General features: G+C 43.7%; 2 protein-coding genes across 2 annotated transcripts; both read left to right on the plus strand.

Moving 5' to 3' along the window:
* Nucleotides 1-1,226: 1,226 nt before the first annotated feature.
* znhit2 (zinc finger, HIT-type containing 2) lies at nt 1,227-3,477 on the plus strand. The gene is made up of 2 exons (XM_071532514.1): nt 1,227-1,281; nt 1,522-3,477. The coding sequence occupies exon 2, from the start codon at nt 1,604-1,606 to the stop codon at nt 3,443-3,445; it is 1,842 nt and encodes a 613-aa protein (XP_071388615.1). The 5' UTR covers nt 1,227-1,281; nt 1,522-1,603; the 3' UTR covers nt 3,446-3,477.
* A 527-nt stretch (nt 3,478-4,004) lies between these two features.
* lrpprc (leucine-rich pentatricopeptide repeat containing) lies at nt 4,005-10,476 on the plus strand (the record flags this gene model as incomplete). The annotated part of the gene is made up of 11 exons (XM_071532513.1): nt 4,005-4,184; nt 5,134-5,336; nt 5,552-5,674; nt 6,079-6,200; nt 6,564-6,622; nt 7,034-7,120; nt 7,249-7,375; nt 7,868-8,012; nt 8,748-8,905; nt 9,611-9,716; nt 10,369-10,476. Coding segments are annotated over exons 1-11 (1,417 nt in total), but the record flags the coding sequence as incomplete, so codon positions are not given.
* Between the last annotated feature and the right edge of the window lie 972 nt (nt 10,477-11,448).

The raw sequence follows: 11,448 nt of genomic DNA on the forward strand, positions 1-11,448 counted from the left end.
TATAAGATTGTGTTCTTTTCAACTGAATTGATTTAGCTCTTGGCTGCAAAACTCATCATTTTCACAAAGGTTAGTCAAATGATGTCTCATAAGCTGCTGTGCAGAATTAAAGGTAATTGGACATTCAGTGTGCTTTCTAAAAATGTTGCATAAAGTGCCTTTGTCCACTGAACTTCCACGTCATGTCTATAGAAATTCTCCCTTATCTCCGCTCTCTGCCCTTCTTTTCTTGTGCTGCAATAATAGTCTTTTTTTGTCTCACTCCTTTCTGCTTGACGCTGGATGTCTGACCTTACTATCTCACCTCATCTAGCCTTGTTCTATTTCCAGGACTTTGTTGACATTTAACCTGACCTCTCCCTTTCCCTTCCTCTCTCGCCCCGACTAAATGCTCTCATGCTGCAGTCTGTAGGACTCAGTATTGAACTTCTTATAAATATAGCAAATTAAACTGTCCTTGTTTAACAAGCACTCTCCCGCCTTATGTCCTCTAAAATGCCTGTCTGTTCATCTAGCTGAGATAGCCTCCATCTTAAATGTCTTTCTTCAGCTTACTGCTTTAAAAGTACAAAAGTGTAAATAGACAAGTCAGTTTAATAGAAAAGTCAGCTATTGAAAAAAAATAGGAGAAACCATAATATCAATGAATTCTGTTTTATTTTTAAAATGTCCAGCACTTAATCATTTTGTTTGCCCAAATATTTATTCAAACAGTGCAATTTAATGAACAAATCGTTCCAGTTTGATTGATCTATTTTCTCAAATGACGTGTGTGTAATGTGAAGCATTTAAAAGAAAATGCATGCCTTTAGAAAGTGCTAAACATTTGCCTAATCAATACTTTATCATATTAATATAGCTGTCATAACACCAGAGTATTCTCATATATTTTTTTTACTTTTTTCAAGTGGAAAGGCTGTTTAATGGTGCAACTTTGTCATCTAAATAAGTTGGAGTAGCCTACATTATTTATTTATTACTGAGTTATTTCTCTCTGTAGGCCTATTTAAGTTATTTATTGTGCTTGGAGTATTGGGTTTAAAATGTAAAGCACTTTTTTTGCTCAAATGTAATTATATGCTCAGCTTATGTTTTTTTTTCTATTCCGAGTGCACTGAGTACGCCTTGTTATTGTTAATAGCCTACTTTCTTTCAATAAAGATAAATAAATAAATAATACCTTCTTCTTTTTTTTACGACAATGAAACGTCATCAAATAGCGACATCCGCCTTTACGGGACAACAAACTTGAAACGTTGTAAATGGTGCATATGCTGGAAAGTAAGTAGACAATGTTTGCTAAAATATTATTATAGGAGACAGCTTGTTATATCGGCATTGAAAGTTGATAGCGAAGCCTTCTTAACGACCATACAAGTAATTGTAAAGCTTGTTTACGGATCTACATATAGCACACTGTTCGTGTTTGTAACATCCTGGTTTAGCTAACGTCAGCTAACTTTTGCTACGTATTTACCTGTTCTAAGTTACATATAATTTAAATGTACTAATTTGTTTTAGGTTACCTTTATGTGGACTTGACACTGCACAGCTCCCTCTCCATTTTGCTACAACAACGTGCTTCGGGCCATTTGAACCGCTAATGAATCCGTTACTGAGGCGGAGACTTCCTCCATCTGTCAGGAGTCTTCTGACAGACATCGGTCCAAAACAAGAGTCCCGCTGCAGCGAATGGACCGAGTCCGAGTCCGAGTCCGAGTCCGACACTGTGACCAGAGATGGGATTGTTCTGCCCTCCAGAGGAGCTGCCAAACAAGACGAGTTTCTCACACCAGCCAAGACACAAGACGAGGAGGTTACAGATGGAAACGACACCAGACGGAGCACAGTCTGTGGGTTGTGTAAATCTAAACCCTCCTGCTACACCTGTCCTCGGTGTAACTTGCCTTACTGTGGCTTGACATGCTACAGGAGCCCAGATCACTCAACGTGCTCCGAAGAGTTTTACAAGGAATCCGTTTTGCAGGAGCTGAAGGATATGGGGCAAACGGAGACTGAGGGGAGAAAGAAAATGCAAGATATTCTCCTGGGACTCAGACAACAGGCAGACAGGACAGAGGGAGGGATGGAAAGTTTGTTAAGAGACGTGGGCATTGTGTCAAATGAGGATGAGGAAGGGGAAGGGATGGGAGAGGCAGAGGAGAGAGCACAGGTTTTGGAGCTCCTGTCCAGGTTAGCAGAGCTGCAACAGTCTGGGGAAGGGAGTGCAACAGAGATTGAGGCTATTTTGGGAAAACTCAAAGAGTTGGGAGGAGGACAGGATGGAGATGGGGAGCTGGTGGCTGCAGCCAACGTTGGAGACGTGGATGAGGAAGTGGAAGGTGCAGAGGGGGAGCTGGACTTGGCTGATAGACTCTCAGGACTGGATATTGATGAGCTTTCGGAGGAGGCGATCTGGGAACTCCTGAACAACCAGGAGAAAGAGAAGTTTATGGGTTTGATCAAGGGTGGGGCGGTGGGTGGGCTGGTTCCCCTGTGGAGACCATGGTGGGAGGAGCATGAGGAGGGAGGGAAGGCACTGGTGGAGGTGCTGGAGGAAGAGGTGAGCAAACTGGAGGGAGGCAATTCAATGGCAGGAGGAGGACAAGACCCTATAGCGTCTAGCTGTGTTAAAACTCCTACTGATGAACAGGACATTGACAATATAGTCAAGAAATCACCAGAAATTGTTCAGAATCAGGGTAAATCTGCCACAAAGGTGAGAGGGATTAAAGGGAAATATGGAAAAGAAATTGGCAAGAGGACAGGTTCAACAGCTGCCAATGTTCCTCCAATTTCTGTAAAAATTCCAAAGTTGAGTTCCTTGTCCGCCAATCCATCTCCTCTTGTAAGCTATGGCTTGGTCAACGCACTTTTTGGCTACACCTTCACCCTACGCCTGTTCAACGGCGATACTGATTCACTGACGCTTGAGTTCTGTGATATGACCTTAGCTGTGTCTGAGGCACTGAACTCAAGCAAGGTGTTCAACTCCGTTCAAGAGGCATTAGAATGCGGAGAGGCCGCCGTTTTGGCCGGGGGTTACTTTGACAGGGAAGATCCCTACGCCGCAGCCCGGGCAGTGGAGGCCGCGGCTCACATCATGACTGGGAGGAGCAGGAAGGATGTGACAGGGTACTGCCTGGCGGCCTTGAGTCAGCTCCGCTCCGCGCTTTCCCAGGCCAGAGCAGCCCTGCCCAAAGGAGGAGAGGACGCGGGGAAGAGACAGAAGTTCTTCCTGGCAGGGAAGAAGTGTGAATTCTTCCAGGCCTGGGTGTCAGACAGTTCCCATCCGATTCGTAGGCTGGCCATCGAACTGTGGAGTGAACACAGTAAAAGGGAGAGTGACAGGAATACCATGGAGAGAGCAAAGACAATGGTTGAGGAGGGGTGGAAGAAAGGAAAGAGGAAAGGGAATAGTGTGTTGATTGAAGAATTGAGCTAGTGGAGTTTGTCTTGAACATGCCAATGTTTGTTTTTAACAGTTAATAATGTAATAAAATATGATGAAAACAAAAAATTCCCTTCTCTCACTGTGAAATAAAAACACCAAAAGGCCTTTACTGGAGTACGCTGGATATACGATACAATGTGATACAATACAATTGAACTTTGTCAGACTTAGATTTATGTTGTTGAATACAGTGTGTTTACAGTGAGTTTTGTCTAAGGATACTTGCTACCACGTGATATACACATTCTCCTTGCATCTTCTCCTTGAGAGAGACAGTGGAAAGGATTGCTGTATGTACAATTGATGGGGATACTGTTATAGCATAAATGCTAAATATACACACTAAGGTTATGCAAAACAGGTCAGAAATTTACAAACTGTTTTTAAGGGTAATAGTCACAGCATCAACAGTATTTTAAGCAAAATATTTAAATATCGGTAAAAAATCTGGCACGTAAACTCACCGGACACCCCTCCGCTCGCAGTGGTCTCGTCCCATGTGCTTTGACCGGTCACGTGCTACGGATGCCCTTCCACGCTGCGACGAAAACATGGCTGCGCTCTTGAGATCAGCCCGGTTGCTCAAGTTTTCGCCTTCGGGCTTGCTTCAGATCACAGGGACCAAAAGAAACGGACCGCCGCTCAGCCGGCTGTACAGCGGAGCTATCGGCGGCAGAGGAGCGGGAGTTTCTTCCAGACGGATCTCCCCTGGCTTGGAAAATGCGTCCAGGTATAAAGCAGCCTGTTAGCCTGTGTAGCTGTGATCCACGCGTGAGCATGAGCCAGGGATGTCATTGAGGGTCAATGACAGTCACAACCACGCACACACTTATAGGAATATGACAGGACTATCAAATGCTATGTGTTGAGATGTATGCATCATAATATTGGATTAGACACAAGAAACGTAGCTGCCAGCAGTGTATATGCAACAAACATGGCCTCCCATTTGACATAAGGTGATGATCAGGGCTTGTGTAACTCGTGTTTACAGTTCATTCATTTCACATCCCATAATTAAACCCAGAATGGGAGTAACGTTACATTCTCCTAAAATAACGTCTTACAGTTATTCCACTCATGTCTTCTTCTGTGTGTGTATCGCTCTAAATACTTGCTAGCTCCTTGCAAAAGGCCCATCATCTGAGATTAGCTAGCCAGCTAGCTAATTCCATGACGCAGGTTTTGATATCAAGCTTGATGCTCAGTATTTTGTCACCGGACGTATTACTGGGACACTGGCCACAATTCATGTTGAACGCTGGAAAGCAGCCTTGCTATATAGTGGCTTTAGAGGTCAAGGTCATGGCTCGTGACAAAAATGCAAACACCCATTGAGCGATCAGGAGCAGGGATACTGTCAGCCATGTTTGTGGTGTTTTGACAAATGTGGCCGTGTGCACTCAACTCATTCTGTGCCGTTCAGGCAGTGAACACTTAATAAGAAACTTGCTATAAAATACAGTGAACTGAGTGTTTCCCTTCATTCTGTCTGTCCCATCTCTTCCTCCTCTCATTTCCCTTCCTGTCTCCCTCTTCTCTCCTTCTCTTCCTTGTCATACCCTCTCCCATGCTCTTGCATCCTTCCCTCCCCACTCTATCACTCCATTCCTTCCCATTTCCCCCACAATCCATCTGTGTCTCCCTCTCCCCTACTGTCCATGCTCCACTCTACACAGACATGTGTGGCCGTACGCAGCGGGAGGCATGCGTGGCTTCGCGGTGGCCACGGAGCTGCGGGACGAGGCGAGCCTCGGGGTGCGCTCCAAGCAGGCGCAGCAGTTTGACTGGGCCCTGGCCAAGCTGGACAGCTCTGTGAGGAGGACCGGCCGCATCACCAAGACCCTGCTGCTCCGCATCTTCCATGATATCTGCAGGACAGGTAGGCAGACAGAACAGTCTCAAGTCTAGAGTGATAGCAGGCAAGACAGTCAACTCGTCCCTTGAACAGGTGCAACATGGAAATATAGACTGAACTGAGCATGCTCTTTGTTCCCTCATTTGTTCATTAATTCATTCTGTTTTTCTTTCTGTCTTTCTTTCTGTCTTTCTCTCCCTCTTCATCCACACCTACCCTCCATTTCTGTCTGTCTGCAGGCTATCCCAGCGGTAACCAGGCCTTGCTGCTGCTGCGTAGCTGTGGCTCCCTGCTGCCAGAGATGCCCCTGGAAGAGCGCACTGAGCTGGCACACCGCATCTGGGAGAAGCTGCAGGAGCTGGGTAGGAGGCCACGCCAACCTAACCAGCATATTGCGTATATTACCGTGCGCTGGTACTGAACTGATCTGGGAAAAGTCATATTTGAATATGGTTCCAAATATTCAAACCATTGGAGGGGTGCTTGATTTATCTTATTAGACACTTAAGCAGCCTCAAAGTGATATGATATTGAGTGATATGTCCATATCACTCAAAATATAAGTGTAATCAAACACTGCTCATCTTTTTTGTCCCAAGAATTCAAAATGAATCGTGCAGTTATGTTACTCAGGTTCAGATTTTTGTTCTTCTGTTGCATGAATAGGGTTCATGAAAATTTCCAGCAGGCTTTGCACTATAATCATAACATGGTTTTAGAGAGAAATCACTATGGGCACTAAGTATTTGTACATTGTCTTCCTCAGGTGCATTGTATGATGTCAGCCACTACAACGCCTTGCTGAAGGTTTACCTGCAGAATGAGTTCAAGTTCTCCCCCACTGAGTTCCTGGCCAGGATGGAAGCAGCTAACATCCAGCCCAACAGAGTATGTACTGCAGGGTTTAATGATTGTGGAAAAAACATGGCAAGATTTCTGTTTGCTTGAATTCATTAAGCACAATGATGTCGTTGTAGCAATCTATTCAAGGTAATTGTGCACTGAAAAAGACTACAAAATTTTTTGTCTTTCTCCCATCCTTCAGAGTACACATTTCTTGAATAATGGGTGGCAACTTTTGTGCTTAATTAGTTCAAGAAGTCGGCAAGAAAGTTTGTAGTGTTTTTTGGTCTTACAAAGCTCAGAAGTTATAGAAAGAAGGAATCGGACAAATCATTTAACAGAGAACAACAAATTAAAATTAGCTGATTTCAAGTTCTGTTTGAAATTTATTTATTTTTTTGTCCCCAGGTAACCTACCAGAGACTCATAGCAGCCTACTGCCAAAATGGAGACATCGATGGAGCCAGGTGAGCAAACTGTCTGACTGACTGAGATCACCCCACCAGAGCCAAGAAACAGTATTTTCCATGGGCAGAGTGCACAATTTTTTCCATCTTTCTGGAAAGAATGACAAGTGACACGCAGAAGTATAGTATATATATCTATGTGACACATAGAAGTATACAGGCTATCAACATTGATAGCCTGATATCAAGATTTGTAATTTGGTCCTATCTCCTAATCTGACATGCAATAAATGTGAAAGATGATCAAAATCACACTATGGGGGACTTATTAAGTGATGTTGTGTTAGTTGTCTCAGTGCATTGTTGCAGCTTGAATACATTAATAGAGCAGCGTTTCAACAGACAAAAATATTTCGCCTATGCATTTTCCTGTTTTTTCCCCCCTTTTAACCCTCTTTTCTTCTTACTTAGCACCATCTTGGGTTTCATGAAGAGCAAAGACCTACCCATCACCGAAGCCGTGTTCAACTCCCTGGTCACAGGCCACGCCCGCGCAGGGTGAGCCACACCGCTTTTGCTCAACATACGTGATGTTGTGTACGGCACAGATGCCACATGCACGTTTTGTATACGTTGCAGTAGTTTGACTTTAAACATGGTGACCGTCTGTGTGTGTTCTCCTGCAGTGACATCGAGAGCGCTAAGAACATCCTGACTGTGATGCAGGGGGCAGGAATTGAACCGGGGCCCGACACTTACATATCATTGCTCTGCGCCTATGCTGAGAAGGGAGACCTGGACAATATTAAGAAGGTGTGTGTGTTTATTCATTTGGCTGTTGATGGATGAATGATAATCATGCACTTTTGTATGAGCATGTCTGTATCTAATGAATGTTTGAATGAATGTCCTCCCTCTTCTCTCCCTTCTCCCCTTTTCCCATTTTTCCTCTCCTCCCTCCACTCCTCTCTTCCTCCCTATCCTTCCTCTGTTTCCCCCTCTTCCCTTTGCCTCTTTCTCCTCTCCCTCTCGTCTCTCTTCCTCCCTCTTCTTTTTCCCTTACTCCCTAACTTAATTGTCCTTTCCTTGCTCCTCACTCCCTCTCCTTCCCCCTCTCTCCTCCCTTTTCTCTCCCTCATCCCTCTCTTTTTCTCTCCCTACTTCTCTCTCCCCTTCACTCCCTAACCTTCATTCCCCCTTTCCTTTCTCCATCTCTCCTCCTCCCTCCTTTTCTCCCCTTCCATCCTTCCTCCTTCCCCCCCTTCCTCTCTCTCCATCTCTCTCCCTCCTCTCTCTCTCTGTCAGACTCTGGAGGCGGTGGAGGGTGCGGACTGCAGTCTGATGGATCGGGACATCATGCAGGTGATCTCCTCCCTGGCCAAGGCCGGACACCAGCAGCACGTCCCCGAGATAGTGGAGCGCATGAGGCATGAGAGGGGCTACGTGCCAGGTACACACACACACACACACACACACACACACACACACACACACACACACACACACACACAGACACACAGACACACAGAGCCCTAATGTGTTTTGCCAGAGCGTTGTGGTCTTCAGAGGCAAAGTCAGGCCAGTCAGAAAAGTAAAGACACACAAACAAACACACACAAAAGACACTTCACTTCACAAAAGACACTACCTGGGCGATATCAGACCTTTTCATGGTGTGGCAAAAAAAATATTTTCTGCAAATCAAATCTGTTCTTTATTGACCAGAAAAAGTAAAAGGAATTACAAGTTATATATTGTAAAAAAAATCAACTTAAACTATAAATCTTCACATCTTGGCTACAGTTTTCACGCCACTCCCATGATCTTCTTTCAAAGACGTAAAACAAGGGGAGAACCCACTACTTAGTTCTTCATCTATTAGTGCTGCCATACTTTGTCTTTTTATGATCGTAATACAACACATGCATAATCAGGCATTTTATAATAAAGCACATTGTATAAGCAGTGCTTTTGTGCATGTATGTAATATGTTTTAAGCTATGTTTGTTAACGGTCGAGCCACATAAACTAATGTTACTGTATTCTCTGTAGAAGAGATGAATGCAGCTGATCAGTTGGGGAGCGCGAAAGCTGAGATCACATTGAAATAAAACTGCTAATTATTCAGGTCTAATGCAATCATCATGGGACTGTACAGAGTCTATATTTGTTCTTCTTCTTCTAGATGCTATGAACCTGTGTCTGAGCCTCATCACCCACGGCCAGGAGGACACGGGCTTCCACGTCCTCAGGACTTTCCCCATGCTGCACACTGATGCCCTTGATGGCGACACCCCCAGCCTGGGCAACTTCTTCCTCAGACACTGTGTCAGCATGGACACGGTACATGAACAAACCGTTTCTTTGACTCGCATTTATACCTGTGACCAATCAACTTTCTATACACATATCTACTCAGTCTCGAACAAAGATTTCTGCCCTTCCATTCACCTTAATCCCATATGTTCAACTGGCATTTGTAGTATATTGATGAATGAATTAGGCATATATCATTGTTTATTAACATCTTAAAACTCAAATTAATTAACAAAAGTAGAACATCAATTATATGCAGTCAAGGCACAAAACTAACCTTTTCCTCAATGGCTGTGTCAAATAGATTCAGAGTTTCATTAGTCAATTGAATTTCTAAGCTCTCAAAATAATTTTTATGATGATTTTAGAATAGTCAATATTTGTCAGCATTGGCCAATGGCAAGCATTAATTTCAAGCCTTGTGTAGAGTGTATGAAAGAGTAGGGCTGAACAATTAATCGAAATTTTATCGAAATAGCAATATGGCCTACTGCAATTTTCAAATCGCAGGAGGCACAATATTTGTTAAAGGCGAAATGTGTGTCAAAATACCATTTTAAATTAAATATTGTCGTGCTGCAGAGATGTCCTGGCCTACACATCATATTCTACAGACTTAAGAAAACATCTTTGACTTAAGAAAACATCTTTGTTTGGTACAGATCAGCCCTATGAAAGAGTATTATTTATATATTATAATTTTATATTTGTTTATTTGTGTGCATACCACAGCCTGTGGAGAAGATTGGCCAATACTGCAAAGAACTCCAGGACTCCAACCTGCACGCTGCACCGCTCCACTTCACTCTGTCCTGCGCCCTGGAGGCCAAGAAGAATGGTACAACACACACGCTTTCATTCACATACACACGTGTGCACACATACATTCATTCACGGTCTCACTCATTTAGAAAAAGTCATTGAACTTTACAACTGATTTCCAGCCCTGGAATCAAATACTGATACATGTCAGTTTGAAATGCCTTGAAACTTTCTAGTCTATTTTTAAAGCTTTGTCAGTGTCTATTCTTTGCTGTAGCTGAAGATCTAGTTACCTTTTTGAAAGAATAATTATCCAAATAATAATTTTACTCATGTAAGTCCCGAGTGACAGTTGTAGATAGCCAAAGCGAGAGTTATGGCTATTCAAAAAAAGATTAGAATCTTTTGTCATAGACATAGGCAAATATTGGTCCTTGAAATTGTACTTTGAGAAGTATGAGGAGATGGAGAAGGATGAGGACAGTGGGCCAGTCTCCTCATTACCCATTCCACAATGCAAAGTGTCCCCAACACCCATTTTTGTCAGTTCATAAACCACTGGAATGGTGACTTTGCAATGCACTGTGGGATGTGAAGACAGAATGATGTCAATCCTGGAGGCCATCATCTTTATGCACCTGGTCTGATGTAGACTTGGCTGATCTGGAGAATATGGCAGTCATGGAATGGAGGGATAATGGATGGTAACTTGATGATTTTTTTTTCAGGTACAGTTTTTGAGCTGATGAAGATATTGAAGGAGCAGGATTCACCCATAAGGCCACACTACTTCTGGCCCCTCCTCACCGGGCATGTGAAGGATGGCAACACAGCAGGTACACACACACACACACACACACACACACACACAGGATGTGCCTGGAACTTCTTCCAAGGAGCTCTTCCTCTGCACTTACTATATAGGCTGGTGAAATTGTCTTTTTTACCAGTTGTCAATGTTTTGCCAGTGGCTTGAGAGACCAGCAGATCTTGAAATAGTTTTATTATTAGGCTGCTGTGAGAAGGTTCTGGTTTGGGCCTAAAGCCACTCCGGCCTAAAATTGTTATGTGTATGTGAGAACCTAATGGGTGCTATGATGCCCCAAGGGGGCAAAACCTTGCCTACCATCTGTTTGTGCATCCAATCTGAAATGGAGAGGATTTTTTTGGTGGGCATCATATTAGCGGTTTATGTGTGTGTGTCTTATTTGTGTGGTGTGTGTGTGTGGGGGGGGGGTTACAACTTCCTCAGCCCTCTGCTCCAGAAAGAGCTTTTAAAGGAGTGTTTCCCTCAAATATTAATGCCCCACAGAGTGGTCCAACTGGGACAGATTTCACTCGGTTGGGGCAGTCAAGGGCAAAGAGGCCTGATCCCTGCGTGAGAGAGTTAGAGCGAGAAGAGATGAAACAAACACGCATACGTGTGTACATTCACACTCGCGCGCTCATACACACACGTCTCTCTGGAGAGCTCTAGGAATAGATCGTAAAGTTTAGAAGAGGTCCCAACTTCCCATGTCAGCCACTCTCTCGACAGATGAGCTCTGGACCAAAAAGACACTTTGACTTTCAGAAAGTGCGCTCAGACTTGAATGTCATATTTTTTTATTCCTCTTCTTGATCTCCAAATCCTGGCTACTTTTAGCCCCCGTGGGTGCATGTCTTCAGGACATTTTCTCAGTAATCGATTTTGATTCTTTTCTTTTTTTTTGAGTGTAGGCCTCAGGCTAAAAAAGGGTCTAGGTCACATGGTTGGGTCTTTAAAAGTTTATAGTCGTTGGCAATAGAGGATTAAGGATGTTGATGCA

Source organism: Centroberyx affinis, unplaced genomic scaffold (assembly GCF_046629955.1).
Source record: "Centroberyx affinis isolate AG114_WGS23_722 - 3 ecotype Tasmania unplaced genomic scaffold, CSIRO-AGI_Caff_v1 ptg002201l_1, whole genome shotgun sequence".
Lineage (NCBI taxonomy): Eukaryota > Metazoa > Chordata > Actinopteri > Beryciformes > Berycidae > Centroberyx > Centroberyx affinis.

Bases quoted from the DNA above. Each gene is read 5' to 3' on its own strand.
- znhit2 (XM_071532514.1), top strand. From the start codon at position 1,604: ATGAATCCGTTACTGAGGCGGAGACTTCCTCCATCTGTCAGGAGTCTT.